Source organism: Vicia villosa, linkage group LG1 (genome assembly GCF_029867415.1).
Source record: "Vicia villosa cultivar HV-30 ecotype Madison, WI linkage group LG1, Vvil1.0, whole genome shotgun sequence".
In the NCBI taxonomy this organism is placed as follows: Eukaryota; Viridiplantae; Streptophyta; class Magnoliopsida; order Fabales; family Fabaceae; genus Vicia; species Vicia villosa.
The window spans coordinates 34,614,904-34,640,225 of NC_081180.1; the positions used below are offsets into that span (position 1 = coordinate 34,614,904).

The 25,322-nt window shown below is 33.5% G+C and overlaps 4 protein-coding genes and 1 pseudogene across 4 annotated transcripts; all 5 read right to left on the reverse strand.

Moving 5' to 3' along the window:
• Positions 1 to 4,738: 4,738 nt before the first annotated feature.
• On the reverse strand, positions 4,739 to 7,661 carry LOC131611657 (calcium-transporting ATPase 1, endoplasmic reticulum-type-like; annotated as a pseudogene).
• Positions 7,662 to 9,750: 2,089 nt separating this feature from the next.
• Positions 9,751 to 11,873, reverse strand: LOC131604146 (zinc finger CCCH domain-containing protein 39-like). The gene is made up of 2 exons (XM_058876621.1): positions 11,150 to 11,873; positions 9,751 to 10,140 (listed from the first exon to the last, which is right to left on the reverse strand). The coding sequence occupies exons 1-2, from the start codon at positions 11,871 to 11,873 to the stop codon at positions 9,947 to 9,949; spliced, it is 918 nt and encodes a 305-aa protein (XP_058732604.1). The 3' UTR covers positions 9,751 to 9,946.
• A 1,024-nt stretch (positions 11,874 to 12,897) lies between these two features.
• LOC131611766 (zinc finger CCCH domain-containing protein 39-like) lies at positions 12,898 to 15,943 on the reverse strand. The gene is made up of 3 exons (XM_058883672.1): positions 15,115 to 15,943; positions 13,390 to 13,501; positions 12,898 to 13,166 (listed from the first exon to the last, which is right to left on the reverse strand). The coding sequence occupies exons 1-3, from the start codon at positions 15,853 to 15,855 to the stop codon at positions 12,898 to 12,900; spliced, it is 1,122 nt and encodes a 373-aa protein (XP_058739655.1). The 5' UTR covers positions 15,856 to 15,943.
• A 1,083-nt stretch (positions 15,944 to 17,026) lies between these two features.
• Positions 17,027 to 19,005, reverse strand: LOC131611873 (zinc finger CCCH domain-containing protein 39-like). Its single transcript, XM_058883738.1, has 2 exons — positions 18,378 to 19,005; positions 17,027 to 17,382 (listed from the first exon to the last, which is right to left on the reverse strand). The coding sequence occupies exons 1-2, from the start codon at positions 19,003 to 19,005 to the stop codon at positions 17,027 to 17,029; spliced, it is 984 nt and encodes a 327-aa protein (XP_058739721.1).
• Positions 19,006 to 20,433: 1,428 nt separating this feature from the next.
• Positions 20,434 to 23,318, reverse strand: LOC131604156 (zinc finger CCCH domain-containing protein 39-like). Its single transcript, XM_058876625.1, has 3 exons — positions 23,250 to 23,318; positions 22,279 to 23,040; positions 20,434 to 20,934 (listed from the first exon to the last, which is right to left on the reverse strand). Exons 2-3 carry the CDS (start codon positions 23,036 to 23,038, stop codon positions 20,669 to 20,671), a joined length of 1,026 nt encoding a protein of 341 aa, XP_058732608.1. The 5' UTR covers positions 23,039 to 23,040; positions 23,250 to 23,318; the 3' UTR covers positions 20,434 to 20,668.
• Between the last annotated feature and the right edge of the window lie 2,004 nt (positions 23,319 to 25,322).

A 25,322-nucleotide genomic window follows, 5' to 3' on the forward strand; every position in this document is an offset into this window, starting at 1 on the left:
ACTAAAATCAATTTAGCATTGAATTAAAATTAGAAAACAAATGATAATTATGATAAATAATAAAAGATAATATTGATTAGAATGAACACTAAAGAAATAAAAATCATTAAGTAGTTGTGCTTCACAATGATCCTTTCCTTAGTAAATTGGCATAGACACAAAACTCATAAAGTGACTCTTTTCTGTCCGATATAAAAGCATAACGTGTGGAATTGAAATTTAATTTACTGTATAATCAAAAGAAATGATTTAGTTTTCGATTCAATAATAATAATTAAATATTATAAAATATGATTTGTCTCGTAATAATAACTAACATTCAATTTTCAAAACTAAAATAGTAATTAATAATTTTTAAATTATTGTGTAGTTATTAAATAATTATTGAATATTTAAATTTTTCCTATTGAAGTTCAATATAGTTTCAAGAATATAATAAATTTATAGTAAAAATCATGTATCATTATTAAAAGATAACATATTTTTCTATAAAACTGAATTATGACTATGATTGTCTACAATAATATCTAGTTACTTTTACCATTAACCATTTATACCTTATATATAGTTAAACAAACAGACAGAAAGGTACATGTTACTACTTGTTATACTAAAAAGCTACAGATTGACACATTTTATTGTTCACTCAATAAACTTGTAAATGAACACTCAAAATTCTCTTTTCACATTAGCATTTCATTTTCATGTGGTTATGCCAATACATCACATCTTTTAAGACATGTAAGTGACTATAATTTAAAGATGCGAGACATAGTAGACCTTAACAATATGCTTTCTAATCGGCTAACTCAGTAAGAAAAAGACCCGAAACAGATCAACATACCAGCAACTGTCCCAAAGAAAGACAGTGTCTACACCAATACAAAGAGTCCCCCCCAACACACTACCCCAATCATACTAAAAAACCAAGCAGGCCTAAACCAAACACAGAAAAAAATACTGAGAAAAATGGATAGTACATCATAAACTATTGAGCACCCTAGAGTTAAAAACACTCGGATTTTACTGCATAGAGTATGTGAAGCACTGACCACGCAACTAACTTGAAAATCAACCTTGGCATATACTTAAAAAGCTGCTCTAACAGAACCTGCCACAAGCAGCATAAGGATCACATACAAAGCGCCGCGAACACGCGATAGCACTGCTACAGCCAGCAGTAAACAGCCACCCACACCAGAATTACTTCTCAATCCTCCGTGAACCCCAAACACTCTTTCAGATGCGAGAACCATTGCGCCAAATAATTTTCAATCGATCTATACTTGATATGTAACCATTTCCACAACAACATCTTCACTTCTTCCACCAATTTTCCTAGATATATTTCTTTGTTTTGGAACTAATTTTCGTTTCTAGCTTTCCAAATGATCCATTAGCATGAGAACCAGATGATAGCCATCTTCGACGAAGTTGTTCTGTCTCAGCGAAGTAATCCTTCAAATTGAACCAAATGATGCTTTTTATGACAGGTTGTTTTGTTTCGGCTAACTCTTACTTAAATGCATCAAAGGGAAGTATAATGTCACAGAATATCTATAAATGAGGTGTAAAACAGAAACAAAACATAAAATTGACTTACTCGTCTATGCTTTTCAAACATTTAGTATCAACATTATCTTCTGCATTCTCGAAAGACACGAATTTGGGATGAATCTATTTCTTACCTCTTTCTTTCTTTAACTTGAGGGACTCCTTTTTCTGAAAGTAGGCAAAGAAATTATGACAGACACGCCATTGCCAACATTTCACCTACTCTCAGAATCTGTAATTAACCAATTAAAACCAAAGAATATGTAAAGTATAACACATTTGCAATCTATTGTAAAGGACATCCCGACTCCCTCTGTTTTTGCTATCAACCAATTAAAACCAAGTTCAGTATATGGATCTTTGGATTCACATTAGAAAGCATGAAAATTGACAGTGCCTCATGTCAAACATGATATAAGTAACAAAATGACAGCTTTCCTCCCTTTTCACTTCCAACATACACACACAAACTTAACAGAAAATAACAGTAAAAATCATTACAAATAGAAACATCTAGGTTACAAAATTGGAATATCTATAGTAAAAACACAGATTTGTAAATAAACTTTTTAGGAATTACCTTAAGCTGATCAATCTCGATGTCCATATCATCGAAACATGGGTTAGGAGGAGAAGATTCAAGAAAGGAAGTAGTGGGTCTCTGACAAAGCTCTCGGGGAGGTGAGAAATTAATAGAGCGTTGGAAACTTGTGGTAATTGAAATTGTTGTTGTAGTTGTTGTTGGGGTTGGAGATGATGGTTAGAGAATGCGAATGAAGCAGGGTTTGAGGAGGGGGTTTTGGATTTTGAAGCAATAGCAGATTCGGCTTTGATTAATTGGTTGAGTATATAGTTATCCCAATCCTCATTTTGCATTGATGAGCAGCATTTGAAATCTGTCTCTTGAAATTCTCATTTATGAGCAGAATCTGAAATTAGGATTTAGAAAAAGGGGAAAATTTAATTGGCACGGGAAGAATTGTTTTGTGCAATGGAAGAGAAACAAAAGTGATTGCATTGAGAAACACAAATGCATGTGAACCGTTTTTGTTTGTTTTCAAAGTTCATGTGAATCAATCAACTATTATTAATATTAATAAAAAATAATAAAATAATTAATTAAATAATAATAAGATATTATAGAAACTTTCCCTTTATAGCAAAATTATAAATAGAAGAATGCATCAGAGAGTGCCAAGTGGCAAACTTGCCAAAATACTCATCTTGCTTTTTTCTATTGTATGATTTTTATTTTATAACTAGCGGGATACCCGTGCGTTCGCACGGGTACCGGTGTGATACGCTCATTTGTTTTAGATTGTTTATTTTGTATAAAAAATTAAATAGGATAGTGAAATAAAAATTATATGAAAACATAAATATGAAAATAAGAAGGAAGATTGATACGCATATTTGTTCCTAAAATATAATAAAAATAAAATGAAATTTATTTAAAAGAGTGCTTTTTTATTTAAAATTATTGTCAAAAATATTTAAATTAATAATAAAGTTGTTTTATTATTATTCAATATTTTTATCAGTAACTTATGTTCCCATTATTATTCAATATGTTGATGAGTAATTTTATTTTTCTGTTATTATTAAATATTTTGATTAGTAACTTCATGTTCCCGTTAATATTCAATATTTTGATCAGTAACTTCATGTTTCCGTTAATATTCAATATTTTGATCAGCAATTTAATATTTTCGTTAATATTAAATATTTTGATCACTAACTTCATGTTCCCGTTAATATTTAATATTTTGATTAGTAACTTCATATTTCCGTTTATATTCAATAGTTTGATCAATAACTTCATGTTCCCGTTAATGTTCAATATTTTAATTAGTAACTTCATGTTCCCGTTAATATTTAATAGTTTGAGCAATAACTTCATGTTCCCATTAATATTCAATATTTTTATCATTAATTTTATGTGAAACAATTGCACAGATACCACTGTATTACGCGCTATTTATAAAATTATTGTATCTTAAATTAAAAAAATGTCAAAACAAAACTATTATTAACATAAATAATTCAAAAACAACACATTTTTCCTCTCTTTGAATTCATACATTATTTTAAATATATTTATTTTTATTTTCTTTAATTGTAAAAAGGATAAAATAACCCGTAGATTCGCACAAATTCTGGTATGGTTACCCGTGCATTGAGACAGTACTGGTGTGTTACCCCTGCATTCGCACGGGTACTGATGTGTTACGCACACTTTTGTTTTCAAAATGTAATAAAAGTGTAAATAAAAAAACAAAATTGTTTTACCAAAAAAAAATATTATTTTTTAAGAAAATACTTATTTTTAAAATAAAAATTAAATATTTTTATCAAAATTGTTTTACATTAATAATATATATTTCAAATTTATATATATTATCACAAAAAATATTATATCTTAAATTAAAAAAAAATCAAAATAATCCAGGGGAAAATGTATTAACCTTTAATCATATTTTTTAGAATAGAGTGTATGAAAAGAGTATAAGAATACTATTCATAGTATTCATAGTATTAATAATAATTTTAAAAAAGAAAAGTTGTTAAATGTAATAATATGAGTGTAGGAGTACTATACACGTTTTTAAAATAGAGTGTCATGTTGGATACTTAATAATGACTAAAGATCAATGTCTGTGTTTTATTTTGGGAGGGTGATCTGTTTGAATTTAAGTTTGGAACAACCAACATTGCACGGATTCAAACAAATGTTTCAATCAATCCATTACTCTCCGAATGTTAAGACTATCAAACTGAAGTTCAAACATAATGTAAAACCAAACAAAATCATCCATCTTACGATTTCTAAAGTTCATGAGGACTACGTACGCATCAGAAAATAAACCAAACAAAAAATAACCAGAGGCTGATTATGCTTTTTCAGGAAGCCAAATGTGAAAAACTTATAAAAGGTTTTTTCCTTCCTTTTGAAATTCCTGAAAGGTTCAAAGGACAAAACAAAAAGGATGATAAATAAACCAAAAAAAGAAATATACTAACCATATGAAAATCATCCCTCATTGTAAAATGGGCTGATGACTACATGGAGGCCTAAAATTGTACTTATACAATTAATTGGTGTTGAGGTCACCTCTTCAGTCTAAGGATAACAACTTTCAAACTATTCAAAGATTGATCAATTTCTAAGACTACTATAAATTGTCTACTCTGACTTTTGCTTTGATCTTCTTGCAGACACGCTTGTACATCTCCCAATGAATTTCAGAACCTCGTCAATTAGAATAACCGGCAACGCAACCGCCAAAACCAAAAGCCACTCATTGAAGCCCAGGGGCACAATGCTAAATACTTGAGCTAAGAATGGCACATTGAAGATAAAAAAGTGCAGCCCAAATGATATGGACATTGAGAGAATTGAACATTTCAATGGCTACCAACACACAGAGGGACAATGTCATAACTTTGACTTTACCGTTATGGAAGTAGTCACATGGGTTATCGTCAAAAGAGATGACTCTAGAACCAGCGGTTAAGGGAGCTGCAGTGAAGTTATTCCAGGAGGAGCATTGACCCCAGTTGGCCAGCTGAGAGTAAGTCACAAGAGTATGTCCATCCCCACCGAGGTCAATTCCCAAAAGGGAACCATGTGTATACCATATAGTGAAGACGCCAACAGTAACTAATCCAACATAAATTCCAATAACCTATGAAGTATAACAATAGGGAGAAGATTAGAGTTAAGAGACATATTATCAGCGTTTAAAACATAAAACATCTACAGCCCAATAAAGATATAACCAGAAAGAAAGAGAAAGCAAATTACCAGACAGCGAAATAAAATCCACAGGTTAATCAGTGAGTCGTCATTGCGACGAGGAGGCTTCTTCACTATATCCTTATCTGGAGGATTAAATCCCAAAGCTGTTGCAGGGGTCCATGACTTTATAAATAGAGACAGAGAATGTGAGAGAAGGCACTTAGTTGGTTATTAGATTCGATATGGCACAGCTCAGGCTCTTGAATTTTTCTAGAAGATACCATTGTAAGTTGGTTTTCTTCTTGACCCTGGATACCCCCTGGTTTTCTTTCTGCTAATTTTGATACTCTCACTATCTTTTATAATGCCAGCAGATGAGATAAATGTATACCACTAATCTCCATGCATGTTTACATGTCAGTGTTGTGTGCGTTGGTGACTTAGTGTCGATCTCTAGAATGAAATCAGTAGCCAGGATAATTGGCCATGCAACTTTTTCCCTCCAAACAAAACAAATTGCCGACATGAATGATGAATGGAAAACGTTTATCCAAATTTTAAGTTTCAAAAGCAGCATTCTCCTTTACCTTTAGATTGATTAGATTCGATGTTAGTAAAAGCTCAGGAGCAACATATAAAATATTTAGGATTTGACTCCTCTAAAGTGGGTTGCAATTTACTTCTCTAACCCACAACAACAACCAATTACTTTACCTACTATTGCCAAATTATAACTGTTGATTAGAAAATTAATGGTAGATTTTTGACAACTTCATTGTATTTTTATACATACACATATTTTATCACAACCTCTTGTTGATTTCTAATCCTCTGCATTTCACCCTCTAAAATACATCCCCCCTTTAAAGAAGTCAAATTAAAATATTTAAAATATGGAGAATATTTGTATTAGGAGTCATATTAGAGAACCAAAAGAGTTGTCTGTAAAATTGATGTATCAATAGTCCTTGAAATACAAAAGTACATAACAAAAAATGATGTTAACTTCAAATAAAAGTGGATAGTTTACTTACATTCTTAAATCTAGAGATGAAATATCTTCAATGGGGCTTAGTTTTTTCTCTCCAGCTCCTGCCAACAGTATTCAACAAATTGTACATCATGTGATCATGCAAAGAAGGAGCATTACTCTATTTCAAGAAAGATAATAAAGACATACTACTTATAGACATCAAATGCAAAAAAAAAAAAAACAGGTCAATAACAGAGTACACAGTTAGGTCTCATAATATCTCCAATCTGCAAATCTAACTAAAAATTACAATAAAGGAAGCTGTAATTAATGCTAATTTATTATTTGAAGATTTAAAATTCTTTGATTCTCTTTGGACTTCATATAAAAATATTAAACTCAGCGGTATCACAACTAATTCCACGGAATGTACGAAAAATTCTGTGGAAACTTGCATCTTAAATGGTTTCCTCTTACATGAGCACGAGGGAGGGACAAAGAAAGGGGAAAATGTCTGAAGAAAACAGATAACCAAATTATTGCAAACAAAGGGTTAAGAGCCATAGACAACAAATTAAGACATAACACAGTTGCATCATTTAACAACTTCTTACATAGGTGACTTTTACATTCGTATAGTCGAAAAGCATACTTGACACAAATTCCATGTTTTTTGATATGGAACAAAGTAAGTTTCCATATATTCAAGTAATAAACGATAATGTGTTCTGGTCATATCCATAAAAAATTCTCAGCCTCCGTTATTTCATGGCTGCTGGAAAAGGAAAAGCAGTAACCTTTTACAGCATAACTAATCATTTATTGAAAACTCAACACATTTTCCAAATAAATCATTCTAACACAATCAAATGTGATTCTTGCCTAAAGTGACTTGTAGTTTAGACTACGTGATCCCATGTCCACATCCTAAGGGACAACTATGCTACATTATTTGAATAAACAAACCATATTATGACTCTGATAAACAAACATGACGATATTCGACGTAATTCAAATTCAAAAGTAGCATAGTTAAGCACAAAAATTCAAAATAGAAATGGAAAACAAATTCAAGAGTTTACTTGGGTCAGTGTAAAACCTATCACCAGCAGAGTAAGAAGTAGCAATTATCCATTCCATCATCTTGATTGAAAAGTACTACAAACAAAAATCACATTAGTGCAAAGAAACCACAAAACAATGTTGTCTATAAGGATAATTATAGAATAGTAACCCAACTAAAAACAACCGTAACTGACAAAACTTTCTGAAGGCGTGAGTTTCTTTTGTTGAGATCTGACACCCTTTTTTTGAAAACGTTGCTACAGCATCAACAATGGCATCCCCATGAATAGATTCGATATTTCTCGAATTTGGTTTGGCTTCTATAGTCATGTTTTGAAGATAAATGGGAGCAATTAAATAAGGAATCTCCTTTTCATTTGTAAGTTTTGTAAGTTTTGTGATAGAATCTCCTTCCCAAGCATGGATAAAGGTTGAAACCAATGCATACACAAAAAAATAAAAAACTCAGATAAACATAAACCATTATCTAGCTTCAGCACAACAAAACCAAGAAATGCTATAGAAGATTAGATCATTGCCAAATCAAACATCAGAATCATAAATCCACATCTAACCCTAAATTACCGATATTGACAGTTATCTTTTTCTCCACAATGGAAGATGACTGAAGAGGAGTAAGGAAATGAGCTTGAAAACCTTTGAGTCTCTTCTTCAATAGCACGGTTGGGATCTTCAATCTTCCAATCTTCGATGTCAGATTTAATTTATCAAAACCTGCACCAACAAAAAATATCAACAATAACATAATCGTCGGTGTTTCGTAAATCTAAGAAGAGAGTATGAGACATGGAAGTTGTAAGATTTCAAAATCAATGGAAGAACATATAGGGGATGAATGTGAGACATGGGAAAAGGAGAGGATCGTGCTTGTAATGAGTGAGGGACGGTTTGTGTAGATGGAAGAGAAGTTTGTGTAGATGGAAGAGAAACCGTTTTTATTAAACCCTGCGTTGAATGAGGAAAACTTTTATTGAATTTTGAAACAACAATTTTAGAGATGCTTAATGCTAAACCCATCCACGTGGAAGATTATGAGATAATAAGGGTAATTAGGGGTTTTTAAGAACACTTAATTTTCTTATATGATAGATTAGTGTAAGTATAAACACGGTATAATTGATGTAAGTAACACGGTATAATTGATGTAAGAATTAACACGGTAAAGACTATAACAATTGTTGTTATTTTGAATCAAACTTTTAAATTTATTTAAAATTTAAGTCTTTTTAATTAAACTCATGAGATGGTAGTAATAATGAAGGAAACAAATTATTTATTTATTTTTAATTAACAAAAAAACTGTAATTGTTTATTTATAAAATCTACATGTTATATTAATTTTTATTTAAGAATATTCACTTGAAAAAAAGGAAATGGAGAAGAGAGAGCCCGAGTATGTTTGGTACTATCACGTAGTAATTTTTAAATTGATTTTGAATATTTATAGTTAATTGTGACGTATTTGATTACACTAGATTAAAATTAATCATGTCTAAACGTAATTTTTTTACTACAATTTAGATGAAGTTATTAAAACATACATTATTTTACTTTTAATTGATTTTTAACAAGAATCAATTTTTTCCAAATAAATTATTTTAACTGTTGAACCAAACACATGGTAAATTTTTTTATTAGGTTAAAAGAGAAGAAAGAAAAAAAAGAACCAACCAAAGAAAAAGAAGTGTTATTTTGATATCAATTTTGCACTTAGGTCCATAACTTTTATTAATTTAAAGTTGGTTTAATTGCAACTTTAGTCCCCCTATTTTGCCTTTTTCTTGATTTTGGTCCCTCTATTTTAAAATTCACTATTTTAGTCCCTTTTTAAGTTTTCTGTGCAATTTTCGTCCTCCTATTTTTCCTTTTTCTGCAAAATTAGTCCATATTTCTGTATCTTTTTCAATAGAAAATTCAAAAGGGGGACCAAAATTGTGGTTTTAAAAATGAGGGGACTAAAATCGAAAAAAAGATAAAATAGGGGGACCAAAGTTGTAATTAAGCCTTTAAAGTTTTAAAAAATTTTACTTTATAATATTTAACATCTCTCTTTTTTTTTTTTTTTAATTTTTCTTCTCTTTTTCCATATCAAATAACATTTCAAAAAAAAAAATTAAAATATAAGAATGCAATTTAATTCGGTTTGATCCAGTTTTAAAAATTCAATTCAAAATTTGATCCTATAGTATTTAATTTTTTGCGTGATTTTCAATTTTTAAATTAATTTATAGGTCTGATTTGAATCACTTTAGATTAACACCTCTAATACATCCCACACTATTTGTCAAGTCACAAATATATAATGCACCAGCTGAGCAAACAATCTCCAAATGAGGCTTTTTTTGACAAGTAACTCTTGAGAAAGTGAGAAAAATGTGAATTATTGTCCAAGGATAGTTGTAGAAAGACAATTATGACAATCACAATAGAGAAATATCTTAACATTCAAACTCCAACAACCAGCCAGATGCACATTACTTGCAGGATATTTGTTTAGCTAACATGAATTGAACTCCATTCATCATAGACAAGAATTCTCATCCAGATGAGGGCTGTTTTCAAGAGCACGGAATTCAACTCAGGAGATCGAGAGGTCAATCATCAATCCAATCACCATAGATGCGATTTATCTTGTTTAATTTCAACCAAAGTAAATGCTTCTTAGTCTTCTTCTCATCTTCCTTCGCCTCTGGTACACTTGCAGGTAGTGTTGGAATGGCAGCTTTTGTTGAATTTTCTATGGTAACTGCAGCTTCAGCTTCAACGCCTCCACCAGGAACTTGTACCTCTGAATAGCAAAACAACCAATACTTCATGATTCAGAAGAAAATACATGGAAACCAAACAGGAATTGGAGTTACATTAACCATATTTAATCACAATATTAAGGATTGTGACACAGCCACAATTTAAAAATTATTAATGAGTCAGACATTAAATTTATAGGCAACTATCAGCAGAAACAAAAAGGAGAAACAGGTTTGGAAAATATGAACATAATATAACAGTCGATTATTCAGAATTGCATGCAAAGGCAATGTCTCAATTGTTTATGATATTATCTATCAATTAGAATAAGGCAGAGTTAGGTTTTTGGCAGTAAGGATACAAGGAGTAATGGTGATGTTCATGGCGGATGGCAAAGCTTGACAGAATTTACAAATTGCCTTTTGTGGCTGTCAAAAATTCCACCACGCCCATTGTTGCTAGATAGACGCTGTGCTGCACAATACCGTTATAGCATAACGGAAGTTGGACAAACTGCGCGCTATTGTTCCGGGATACGCTATTAATTATAAAATGCGGTCAAATTGCTACTATAATAACAACAGTGACCATTCTGCTACGGCGCCGTCATTTAACAACCGTGATATCTGAATTTTCAATAAAGAAGTACTATCAATAGCAGACGGAAGATTGTGGCAACCAGCCAAAAACTATCCATATAAAAATGAGTTTGCACTCTATGAAAGCAGGCACAATATCCCTCACGCCATGTCGCGGCTATGACAGCAATTGGACGACACGGCGAAATGTAATCATTGATCATACAGAAAGGTGATCTATTGATTAAAAATTGTAGCACGAGCAAGTTTATGCCAAATCCAACATGAAAACATCATACACAACAACAAAAACAGCATGGATTCAGACACTTGAATTGTACATCATATCACAGAAAATGACCTTCTACACATTATCACGAAAATAAAAAATAAAAAACAGATTTTATATAATTGATCAAAAACATAACAGTAGGATTCTATGGGAAAAAAACACACGATCAATCTTATTACCTGCATCTCCATGAGTAAAGTGACAGCAATCACCAAAGGGACAGCTCCTGGTATGCTTCCACTCGAGACACGGCTTAGTCTTCCAATAAGAGCCCCTAGGTGGCTTGGTCACAGTCATATTGTCTTCCAAGTTATTACCAATAGTTGAATTGCTGATTGAAGAGGACTCTTTTCTTGTTTTCCAAGAATCGTCTCCAAACTTAGCAGGATCCTTGTGAAGAAAGCGACAATTATCACCATAAGGGCATTCCTCCCCATTGTAATACTTCTTGCAAAGATTCATCTTGTGAATGATTTTCTGATCATCATTCCAATTCCCGCTCAATTGCAGCCGTTTTTCAGTACGAGAACGGACAACCTCCTGCCAGTTTGGTGGTGGCTGCCTTAATTCTTCAACCCCATGAGCAAAGCTACAGTTTTCACCGTTTCTACAGCTACCAAACCCGAAATCAAAACAAATGCGAGTCTTGAAGAAAATGTTGCCCGGTCGTCTGTTTGGTGGAGGATGATTCATCCTTGGAGGAGGCTTCATCAGTGCATTAGAATGGTTGTTGTCAGACATTCTTGGCCGTTTGAAGGAATGTGAACTATCCATTTCTGAACGCGGTTCAAATTGTTCACTGTTCATTGGGAATTGAGGCCTCATTCTATTGATATCAATGTTTGATGTGGTGAATTGCGGCGGTGACATCCTAACGGTTGGAATGTGGTCTGGATAAGTCATGGCTATTGATAGAAGCAACAAAAGAAGATCAAACTCAGTGAAATTTTGAGTCTTTTTTATTTGATTATAGTTGTTCAATCAGATCAACATTCAAAGAAAATTTGGATGTGAATCAAGAACTTGTATCAAGAATGGTATAGTGACGTGCAAATGGATAACTATAGAAACTAAGATAAATGTAAGAAGCTTCTATAAGAGCAGTATTTGAACACCAAGATAACTAGAGAAACTATTTGACTATTAGGAAGTTGTGTAGACTGACTTGTTGAATTTATCTACTAACTAACATAAACACTTATCAATGCTTAATTAAGTTTTTTTATCCAAAACTTAACATATTGGGTTATCATGTTAGCAAAATAACTGACTTACTTGGCAAGCAATATGGCCAATACCCAAGTTTTGCACTCTTCTATATAAACCATCAAAAGTTGACTCTGGACTCACATATTTGACACTATAAAATTTTTAGAGTTAATAAATCTCCAATTAAACAATTCACCATACAAATAACCACCTGGAATCAAAGTTGGATTAAAGGCCCCAGCTTTTATTTTCATTTTCAGAGAAAAATAATTGTAAAACACATTATTTTCATCTTTTTAAAATAAACCTGTTTTTTATTTTAGAAAAAAGATAGTATTTTCGTTATAATTTTTTTTGAATAAAATTTATTTCTTTAAACAAAAATAATTTCTCAAAATTATTGGTTTCCCCTCACAAATATTTTCATAAAGGGCTGAGACCACAAGAAGATTAGCCAAACAGGAGACAAGTGAGAAAAACAATTTAACATGTCATGAAACCTTCAAATTTCAAATAAGGCTCAATAACCACTAGTGTCAACTAAGTGATTAAATACTGTACTATAATCAGCTTTCACCAAATAAGAATCCACAACCTTAGGATACTAAAGTTTTGTGTCTTGTAGGATGCCTGTTACCAATGACTTACAGGCATAATTTGTATAGCTATCATTGAGTGAACTCCATTCACCATATTAGACGAGAGCACAGAACTCAACTCAGGGCTCCCTTGGCAAATCAGGGCGATCGGGACGTAAATCGTCAATCCAATCGCCATAAATACGGTTGATCTTGTTTAATTTCTTCCAAAGTAATTCCTTCTTGGCTTTCTTCTCCTCTTCCGTCGCCGCAGATACACTTGCCGGTAAGGTGTGTACATAATTAGCAGAAAAACCTGTAGTTGGTAAAGTTGGAATGACAGCTTTTGTTGAATTTGCTATAGCAACTGCAGCTTCCGCTTCAATACCTCCACCAGGAACTTGTAACTCTGAAAAGCAAAACAATCAATACTTCATGAGTCGGAAGAAAATACATGCAAATCAAACTGTTTCAATTGTTATAATCATCTTTTAATTTTTGTTCACAGAATGATTGCTCAAGTTATGACACGAAAAATGAACAAGATATAGAAAAAACATCAACGGCCACGATTGTGGCTAAGACGTTAAGGTTTTTGATGTCTCTGCCATTGCAATTGCAGCTACATTAACCATGTTTAATAGCAATATTAAGGATTGTGACACGGACGCAATATAAAACTTGCAAATGAGCAATGTACTGCCTCCCAATTATTAATGAGTCGGACATTAAATTTAAAGGCAACTATCAGCAGGAACCAAAAGGAGAAACAGGTTTAGAAAAGATGAACATAATTTAACGTCGATTATTCAGAATTCCATGCAAAGGAATGTCACAATTGCTTATGATATTAACTATCCGTTAGAATAAAGCGAAGTTCGTTTTTTGGCAAGTCCAACACTTGTTGAAAGATAAATACCGTCAAGTAGTTCTCGGTCCCGTCACCCATGATCCTACCATCCAGTCACTTTGGGTATGGGAATTACTGAGCACCCTATGTTGCATGGATACAGGTACTCTATTGGAACGAACATATGATATGAGGTTTTAATTAAACAAAAACATACAAGGAGACTTCTTTCCTAATTTCCCACATCACATATTCACGTATCAGAATATGATCATAAAAGAAATGTAAGAAAGAGATTATTAGGATAAGAATGAAATATTTTCATAAAATTGGAATGTACAATATAATAGGAAAATATAAACATCATAAAAAATGAATGAGAAAACCTTTAGTTTAAAGTTATTTACTATACAAAATAAAAAACATATTTTTGTGTATTGAACCACATATACATGCCAAAAGTATCCGCATGTGCCAAAATAGAGTATCCAAAGAAAACGTTGAGAAGTAATTTTGGTTCCTACATGTGTAACCACGAGTACCTTACGTTATCTCGTATGACGCGTTATCTGGTATGACACAGTAAGGGTACAAGGAGTAACAGTGTTGTCCAGGGCGGATGGCGAAACTTGACAATTTAAAAAATCCACCTTCTAAACAGGCCATTGCACCCTATGGCGACGCCATGGGGGCCATCCCATTACAAATTTCCTTTTGTGGCCGTCAAAACATCCGCAACGCCCAATATTGCAAGATAGACACTATGCTGCACAGTACCGTTATAGCAGAACGGAAGTTGGACAAACCGCTATTGTTCCGTGATATGCTATTTATCATAAAATGTGGCTAAAATGCTACTATAATAAACCTATAACACTATTGCATAACATAATTTTGACAATCCGCTATAGACCACACTGGCCACACCATTCTTCTATGGCGCCGCTATTTAACAACAGTGATATCTGAACATTGGAAAACACTTTTTGTGGCAGATTACGGCTACCAGCCAAAAACTAGCCATATGAACATGGGTTTGCACCCTATGGCGGCAGGAACAATATCCCTCGTGCCATGGCGTGGCTATGACAGAAATTTGGCAACACGGTGAAAAATGCTATCACTGATCATACAAACAGGTGGCCCATTACTTAAAAGTCGAAGCAGCATCTGCCGTATGAACAAAATACCAAATGCTCATCTAGAACCAGCTTTCCTAGAAGCAAAGGTGAAATCGAGTTCCATTTAATATGTTCAAATTTCTAAGGAAGACACTTTTTGTGGAGACAAGGGAAAGGGACAACAAGTAGGAGGAGCAAGTTTATGCCAAATCAAACATGAAAATACATCATATGCAACTACAGAAACAACACGCATTCAAACACTGGAGGAGTACATCATATCACAGAAAATGACCTTCTACACATCATCACGAAAAGAAGGAAAAAAACAGATTTTATATAATTGAACAAAAACACAACAGTAGGATTCTATGGGAAAAAAACACACAATCAATCTTATTACCTGCATCTCCATGAGCAAAGTGACAGCCATCACCAAAGGGACAGCTCCTGGTATGCTTCCACTCAAGACACGGCTTAGTCTTCCAATAAGAGCCCCTAGGTGGCTTGGTCACAGTCTTATTGTCTTCCAAGTTATTACCAATAGTTGAATTGCTGAATGAAGAGGACTCTCTTCTTGTTTTCCAAGAATCGTCTCCAAACTTAGCAGGATCCTTGTGAAGAAAGCGACAATTATCACCATAAGGGCATTCCTCCCCATTGTAATACTTCTTGCAAAGATTCATCTTGTGAATGATTTTCTGATCATCATTCCAATTCCCGCCCAATTGCAGCCGTTCTTCAGTACGAGGACGGACAACCTCCTGCCAGTTTGGTGGTGGCTGCCTTAATTCTTCAACCCCATGAGCAAAGCTACAATTTTCACCGTTTCTACAGGTACCAAACTCGAAATCAAAACAAATGCGAGTCTTGAAGAAAATGTTGCCCGGTCGTCTGTTTGGTGGAGGATGATTCATCCTTGGAGGAGGGTTGATCAGTGCATTGGAATGGTTGTTGTCAGATATTCTTGGCCGTTTGAAGGAATGTGAACTATCCATTTCTGAACGTTGTTCAAATCGTTCACTGTTCATTGGGAATTGAGGCCTCATTCTATTGATATTGATGTTTGATGTGGCGAATTGCGGTGGTGACATCCTAACGGTTGGAATGTTGTCTGGATAAGTCATGGCTATTGATAAAAGCAACAAAAAAAGATCAAATTCAGTGAAATTTTGAGTCTTTTTGATTTGATTATTGTTTCTGATCAGATCAACATTCAAAGAAAATTTGGAACTGAATCAAGAACTTGTATCAAGAATGATATAGTGACGTGCAAACGGATACAATGTTGATCAAATAATGAAGTGATCAATGTAAAACAGTAAAAAGAAAAGAGAAAGAAAAGTGTGCTTTTGAGTGAGGGGCCTAATTTTGAGGCGGAGAAAAATCAGAACATGAATTTTCGATAACCCAAATGAGAATATTGGGAGAGAAACATGATGGGATGATCAAGATTTGTTTTTCCTTTCAGGATTGAATACAGTTAGTTTATAAAGACACTAAAAAAAAATCAGTTAGTTTATAAAGAGTGAAAAATATATGTAGTGCACAGTTTCAAGGTTTTAAGATTTTTGTTGGGTTAAAGCACTAAAGTACAATCATTTGATAAAAGAGCAAGAAACTAAGATAATTGTATGAAGCTTCTATAAGAGCAATATTAGAACACCGAGATAACTAGAGAAACTATTTGACTATTAGGAAGTTGCTTAAATTGACTTATTGAATTTATATAATGCTTAATTAAGTTTTTTATCCAAAACATAACATATTGGGTTATTCAAAAATCCTTAAATCTAACTTTCTTTCTCTTTTTTTGCTTTGTACATGCCTTGAGTGTCCTTTCCCTCATTTATATGGAACTTTATTTTAAAAAAAGAACTGTTGAGAGAAACAATCCAATTAAATTCTTTTTTAAATAACGCTGCTTTTAAATTTTCTGGAAAAAGATTGTATTTTCATTATAAAAAGAATTCTAAATAAAATTTATATCTAAACAAAAAATTATTTCCTAAAATAATTGGGTTTTGAACCCCTGAGACCACAAAAATATTGCTCAATAAGAGACAAGTGAGATACACAAGAATAACATATTAACATGTCATGAAACCTTCAAATTTCAAATAAGGTTCAAATAACCATCCTCATGCAGATCACTTGAGTCAACTAAGTGAGCAAACACTGCACCATACTCAGCTTTCACCAAATAAGAATTCGCAACCTTATAATACAGGCATAATTTGTTAAGCTATCATTAACTGAACCCCATTCACCATATTAGACGAGAGCACAAAACTCAACTCAGGGCTCTCTTGGCAAATCAGGACGATCGGGAGGTAAATCATCAATCCAATCGCCATAAATACGGTTGACCTTGTTTAATTTTTTATTCCTAAGTAATTCCTTCTTGGCCTTCTTCTCTTCTTCCGTCTCCGCAGGTGCACTTGCTAGCACGGCAGGTAGATACTTGGCAGTAGAACCTGTAGTTCGTAAAGTTGGAATGACAGCTTTTGATGAATTTGCTATAGCAACACTTGATGGTAAGGTAGGTGCATACTTGGCAGAAGAACCTGTAGTTCGTAAAGTTGGAATGCCAGCTTTTGATGAATTTGATATAGCAAATGCAGTTTCAATGCCTCCACCAGGAATTCGTAAATCTGAAAAGCAAAACAACCAATACTTTATAAGTCAGGAGATAATACATGCAAATCAAACAGTTTCAAATGTTATAATCATCTTTTAATTTTTGTTCACAGAATGTGTGTTCAAGATATGACACGTAAATGAACAAGATTTAAATAAACTTATACAGCCAGGATTGTGGCTAAAAGACGTTAAGGTTTTTAATGTCGGCGCCCTCACAATTCCAGCTACATTAACCATATCTAATCGTACTAATAAGGATTGTGATAAGGCCGCAATGTGAAACTTGCAAATGAGCAATTTACTGCCTCCAAATTATTAATGAGTCAGACATTAAATTTAAAGGCAACTACAAGCAAGAACCAAAAGGATAAACAGGTTTTGAAAAGACGAACATACTGGCCACACCATTCTGCTATGGCGCCGCCATTTAACAACAGTGATATCTGAACTTTGGGAAAAGAAGTACTATCAATAGCAGATGGTAGATTGCGGCGACCAGCCAAAAACTAACCTTATAAACATGGGTTTGCGCCATATGGCGGCAGGAGCAATATCCCTTGTGTCATGGCGCGGCTATGACAGAAATTTGACAACATGGCAAAAATGTAATCACTGATTATACAGGTAGGTGGCCCATTACTTAAAAACTAAAGCAGCATCTGTCGTATGAACAAAATACTAAATGCTCATCTAGAACCAGTTTTCCTAGAAGCAAAAGTTAAATTTTGTTCCATTGAATATGATCAACTTTCTGAGGAAGACACCTTTGTGGAGACAAGTGAAAGGGACAACAAGTAGGAGGAGCAAGTTTATGCCAAATCAAACATGAAAACATCATACACAACAACAAAAACAACACGCATTCAAACACTAGAATTGTACATTATATCACAGAAAATAACCTACACATCATCACGAAAATGAAAAATAAAAAACAGATTTGATATAATTGAACAAAACAAAACAGTCAGTAGTATTCTATGAGGAAAATGACCAATCTTATTACCTGCATCTCCATGAGCATAGTTACAGTAATCACCTAAGGAGCAGCTTCGGGTATCCTTCCACTTGGGACAGATCCTAGTCTTCCAACAAGTGCCCCTAGGTGGCTTGGTCCCAGTCTTATTGCCTTCAAAATTATTACCAATAGTCTCAATGACGATTGCAGAGGACTCTCTTGTTTCCCCAGAATCATTCCTAAACTTAGCAGTATCCTCGTGAAGAGAGCTATAATTTTCCCTATTCCCACCCAATTGCAGCCGTTCGAGCTCCTGCCAGTTTGGCGGTGGCTTCCTTAACTCTTCTTTCCCATGAGCATAGCTACAATATTCACCTTTTCTGCAGCTACCTAAACTGTAGTTAGAACAAAGACGGGTCTTGAAGAAAATGTTGTCGGTTGGTCTGTTTGATGGAGGATGATTCATCCTTGAAGGAGGGCCCATCAATTCGTTGGAATGCTTGTTGTCAGAAATTCTTGGCCTGTTGAAGGAATGGGAACGATCCAATGATGAAGATGGTTCGAAGCGTTCATTGTTCATTGGGAATTGAGGCCTCATATTATTGATATCGGTGTTGGATGAGGCGAATGGCGGTGGTGGCATGTTAAAGATTGGAACCTTGTCTGGGTCAGTCATGGCTATTGATAAAAGTAACAAAAAAAAGATCAAGTTCAGTGAAATATTGAGTCTTTTGATTTGATTATAGTTGATGAATCAGATCAACATTGAAAGAAAATTTGAAACTGAATCAAGAACTTGTATCAAGAATGATATTGTGACATGCAAATGGATACAATGTTGATCAAATAATGAGATGATGAATGTAAAACACAAAAAAGAAGAGAGAAAGAAAACTGTGCTGTTGAGTGAGAGGCCTAATTTTGAGAAAGAGAAAAACCAGAAATTTGAATGACCTGGATTAGAATACTAGGAGAGAAACACGATGGGATGATCAAGATTTTTTTTTTCTTTTCTTTTCAGGGTTGAGTACAGTTAGTTTAAAAAGAGTGAAAATTATATATAGTGCGCAGTTTCAAGGTTTAAGATCAATGATTTGATAAAAGACCAACAAACTGAGAAGGTTCTATAATAGCAATATTTGAACACCAAGATAACTAGAGAAACTATTTGACTATTTGGAAGTTGTTTAGATTGACTTGTTATACATAAACTCTATAATATCTTTTATCCAAAACACAGCATATTGGTTTATCGTATGAGAAGATAAGTAACTTATACTAGAAGAAATATACGAAGAGACAGACTTCAACAAAATAGGGTTGAATCCAACACTCCTTACTATAAAATATAATTATTAATTTTATAACCCATTAAAACATGCATCTAACTCAAATACTGAGTAGTAAGAAATTAAAGACTGTAACAATCCTTCAAACACATACCAATTTCTGAATGACAATCAGAAAAACAAATATATAGGTTATATTGGTAATGAAGTATTCTCCAAAGAATAACAAAAAGGTTCACTCATTAGAAAACAAGTGAGAGAAATAGGTGAAGTATTCCCCAAAGATGATCCACAAATGAGAAACACATATTAAAATGTCATGGAACCTTCAAATTTCAAACAAGGTTCCAATAACCATCCACATCCAAATCACTTGTGTCAACTAAGTGAGTAAACATTGTACTATACTCAGCTTTCACCAAATAAGAATCCGCAACCTTAGGATACCAACGTTTCATATCTTGTAGGATACCTGTTACTAATGATTTACCGGCATTATCTGTTTAGTTAACATTAACTGAACTCCAATCACCATATTCAGCTAGAGTTGTCATTTATAAAACATGCTTGTTCACATGGTAGTCTTTCTAGTACCTGTTTTTATAATATAGCCAATATCATTGCACCCATGTTGAGTACATATCACATCTGGTAATTAAAATATGTTAATCCAAAACAAGCCATTGTAAGATACGATATATGTAAACAGCACATATATATTAATCACATTTTCATACATCAATGTAAATATATAGTGTATATATATGATATAACTTATTTAAAATAAGGACTTTGGTTCATAAATTTAACCTATGTTCACCCAACCTAGACTCCCATAAAAAGTTGTTGAATTTATCGAAACACCCCTCAAACTGACAAATGCACACGTCTGTGACCATAAAAATGTACTAATTACCAGTAAAAAGAATCAATAAAAGGTAATTATAGGAATCGATCACCATCACCAATGACCATGTTTTCAAAATTGTTTGTTAGCGGAGAAGAATTCTTATCCACATGTAGGCTGTTTCCAAGAGCACAGAATTCAACTCAGGGCTCCGCTGTACTTGGCAAGTCGGAAGGTAAGTCATCAATCCAATCGCCATAAATACGGTTGATCTTGTTTAATTTCTTCCAAAGTAATTCCTTCTTGGCTTTCTTCTCCTCTTCCGTCGCCGCAGGCACACTTGCAGGTAAGGTAGGTGCATAATTAGCAGAAGAATCAGTAGTTGGTAAAGTTGGAACGACAGCTTTTGTTGAATTTGCTATAGCAACCGCAGCTTCCGCTTCAATGCCTCCACCAGGAACTTGTAACTCTGAAAAGCAAAACAACCAATACTTCATCAGTCAAAAGAAGATACATGAAAATCAAACTGTTTCAATTGTTATAATCATCTTTAAATTTTTGTTCATAGTATGCATATACAAGTTATGGCACAAAAACAAACATGATATAAAAAAAATGTATATGGCCACAATTGTGTATAAGAAGTTATGGTTTTTGATGTCTCGCCATCGCAATTGCAGCTACATTAACCATATTTAACTAAAATATTTAGGATCGCAACATAGCAGCGATTTAAAAGTTGCAAATGAGCAATGTACTGCCTTCAAATAAGTATAACATATAACACAAATATACAACGAGACGTCTCTCCTAATTTACTATATCAAATGTTAACATATCAAAATTGAATCATAAAACAAGTCTAAGAAAGCAAGATTAGTAGGATAAGAATAAAATATTTACGTAAAAAGAAATATGAATGTACAATGTAATAGGGAAAATATAAACATTAGAAAAAAGGAATCAGAAAAACTTTAATTTAAAATTCTTTACTATAAACAAAACGAAAAAATGTGTTTTTATTTATTGGACCACGATTACGTATCAAAAGTACTCACGTGTCCCAAAGTGGAGTATTCAAAAAATTATTTGAAAAGTAATCATGTTACCTACTTGTGTAACAAGGAAAAGTTGACCATCATATGGTATGAGTACGTGACGATTATCTCTTACGAGTATGACGCCGTAAAGTTACAAGAAGTAATAGTGTTGTCAATTTTGGATGGCGAAATATAAAAACACAATTACAAACTCCAAAAATACACCATACAAACACGCCATTGCGGCATATGGCAATGCCTTGGTGGACATCCCTTTACAAACTGCCTATAGCAGTTGTCTAAATGTCCGCCATGCCATTTATTGCTAAATAGCCACGTAGCCGAAGTTGTACAAACCGCTATGTTCTACTATGTGATAGATATGCTATATATTACAAAATATTGTCAAATAGCCACTGTAATGGCCACACCATTCTGCCGTGGCGACGCCATTTAACAACGCTGATATGTGAACTTTATATAAAGCAGTGTTATCAATAGCGGATTGCGGCGAATACCCAAAAATTAGTAGTATCAACATGCTTTCGCGTCTTATGGCGGCAGACACAAAATCTCTCGCGCATTGGCGCCGCAATGACAGAAATTTGACACGGAAAAAAATGTAATCACTAATGATACAGATAAGTGTCCATTACTTTTAAACAGAAGCAACAAATGACTTTCTACTCATCATCACAAAAATAAAAAACAGATTTTGAACAAAACAAAACAGTAGAATCATATGATAAAAAGCTAAAACCAGTCCTATTTACCTGCATTTCCATGAGCAAAGTGACAGCCATCACCAAAGGGACAGCTTCCGGTATTCAACCACCTGAGACAGATCTTAGTCTTCCAATATGCGCCCCTTTCCTGCTTAGTTCCAGCCCTACTGCCTTCCAAATGATTAGAAGTCTCAATGCTGATTGCAGAGGATTCTCTTTTTTTCCAAGAATCGTCCCTATACTTGGCAGGATCCTCATGAAGAAAGTTACACTTATCTCCATAAGGGCATTCCTCGCCATTGCAATACTTCTTGCACAGCCTCATCTTATGAATGATTTTCTGGTCTTCCTTCCAATTCTCGCCCAATTGCAGCCGTTCATCTGTACGAGGACTAACAAGCTCCTGCCAGTTTGCGGGTGGCTGTCTAATTTCATCGTCCCCATGAGCAAAGGTACAATTTTCACCGTTTCGACAGGTACCAAACGGCTGTCTAATTTCATCGTCCCCATGAGCAAAGGTACAATTTTCACCGTTTCGACAGGTACCAAACCCGAACTTGATACAAGTACGGGTCTTGAAGAAAATGTTGCCCGTTCCTCCGTTTGATGGAGGGTGATTCATTGCATTGGATTGCTTGTTGTCCGGAACTCTAGTCCTTCTGAAGGACTGGGAACCATCCGATGCTGAACCTGCTTCAAAGCATTGGTTGCTGATCGGGAATTGGGGCGTGACCTCAATGATATCGCTGCTGCTGGATGATGAGAATGGTGACATCTTGGACGTTGGAATATTTTCTGAATAACTCATGGCTGTTGATAAAACCAAAAGCAAAATGATCAAATTGAGTGAAATTTTGAATCTTTTTTATTTGATTATCGTTGATCTCATAGATCAACGTAGAGATAAAATTTGTAACAGAGTAAAAAGAAGTTGTATGAAGAACGAAACAGTGGCATGCAAGTTAATGAAATGATGAATGCAAAAACAGTAAAAAGAAAAGAGAAAGAAAAGTGTATACTGTTGAGTGAAGGGCCTAAATTTGAGGCGGGGAAATTTGGATGACCAAGGTTTGGATTTTCAGGAGAAATTTGAGTCAGGTTTGAGTGCAGTTTATTTGAAAAGAGTGAAAAACGTATATATAGTACGCAGTTTTCAAGGTTTTTTGTTTTTTTTGTCGGGATAACAAAAAAACCTAGTTGCTGTCACAATCCTAATGGACTAGTAATCACTATTTATTGTCATTGATTAAACTAATAGGGGGTGCGGGTAAAATAAATGGAGTAAGGCAAGTTTATTTTACTAATGAAACAATATAATTATGAGTGATGACTACTTTTCTAATGGATTAAGCTTTAGACGTTGTCCAGCAAAATTTTGTACTAAGGATTTTAATAAATGATTATGAGTTAATGCTATTGAAATTCACCAAGATTTTTTTTCTCAATAGTGAAACGAAGTTTGTGGCACAAGTGACACAATACATTCACAATTTAAACCATACTTAAAAAATTGAAATAATTTGTAAAATAGTCAGCTCTTGGTATCACCTATCAAAGCGGTGATACAACATCCCAAAATAAAATATTTGCATTTTTTTTAAAAAAAAATAATAATATTTGCATGCAAGCTAGTAAAATAGATTTATAAATATAAAATTATTCAAACAAATGAAATTACGCAAAAACTTCCTCTCTAGGCGTCTCTCGGAACCTACATTGCCATTGTGCCATCGCAAGCATTAAATAGAAATAAATGCATGGCGTTTTGTATAAGTACACGAGTTGATTGCTAGAGTTAGTGATGTGATATCCAAACTTGTTGATCCGGTCTTCAAGTCACTTCATGTATACTTCTTTTTCAAATCGGAAGATACTTTGATGTTAAAGTTAGACATAGTGTGAGTACGTAATAAATGAATGAGTTGGTAATTGAACGATCTTACATGAGATGAACTCCTTACGTTTATTGAGCATGTAATTGATATAATAATAGGATAAATATGGTGGGTCACTAAAATTGAATGAGAAAATAGGTGATGACGTTTATCTAATTTGAATAAGCTCTATGATGTAAGAAATATTCTAAAATATTTTATCTATTAACGTGTTTATATATTAGGACGAGGTCCCAAGTGATTCTATCTTTGACATCACTTATATTTATGTGTCCATATAAGGTTATCTTCATTTTAAGCTCAAAAATTGAGCATGATTGTTCCTTTCAATATGTTTTACAGAGATTAACCTTGCTAATTAAAATTTTCATCTCGAGAATCAAAAGGTCTAACGAGTATACCTCCATCATATAGCTTTTAAATTTGTATTCCTCTAACATTGTTGCATAACCCTCCCATATTCACTAGTGTCTTTAAGGAACTCAAAATTGTTAAGAAACTCAAAATTGTTATATTCGAAAAACAAATCAAACATTTGTCAAAATAAAAAATAATTTGTATGTAAAATTTACCTCTTTTGATTCATTTCATAGTGTCTTTAAGGCATTTGGTATCATTTTCTTTATTTTAGACAGAGAATGCTAACACTTCTTTTAAAGTTCATTCAGGTTTTACAAATCCAAATCAGACCTAGAAAAAGAAGAAAGAATATATAGAGATATTTCAAAGTATGATATTAGCTTTAGAGAGATGAAACACTTCAACAGTTTGAAAATCAACTTCAAAAATAATATTAGAATAAATGTGCTTTTATCATAAAATAATTAAAAAGCCTTCAAAAGACTCATGGTGTTTCTTGTAATATTTTATATGAAGTGTGAAAATGGTTTGGAATGAGGAGTATTATGCTAGAAGTGGATTGATTGATCATCTTCAAAATAGTTCTGGTATTTAACTCTACTGGAATGAAACAAAAAGGTCTAACTTTAGTTTAACAAAAGACCTGTACCATCAAAGTGGGTTGATCATCTTCATAGATTGTAGCTTAATACAAACACACTTGAGTTTCTTTTCTTTCATTCTCTCTTTTTTGAAGAATATATTGGTAACTTTCACTAGAAGATACAAAATAGGGTTCAATCCAACACACATTACTATTATTTGACCCATCAAAACACTCCTTAAAATGAATATACA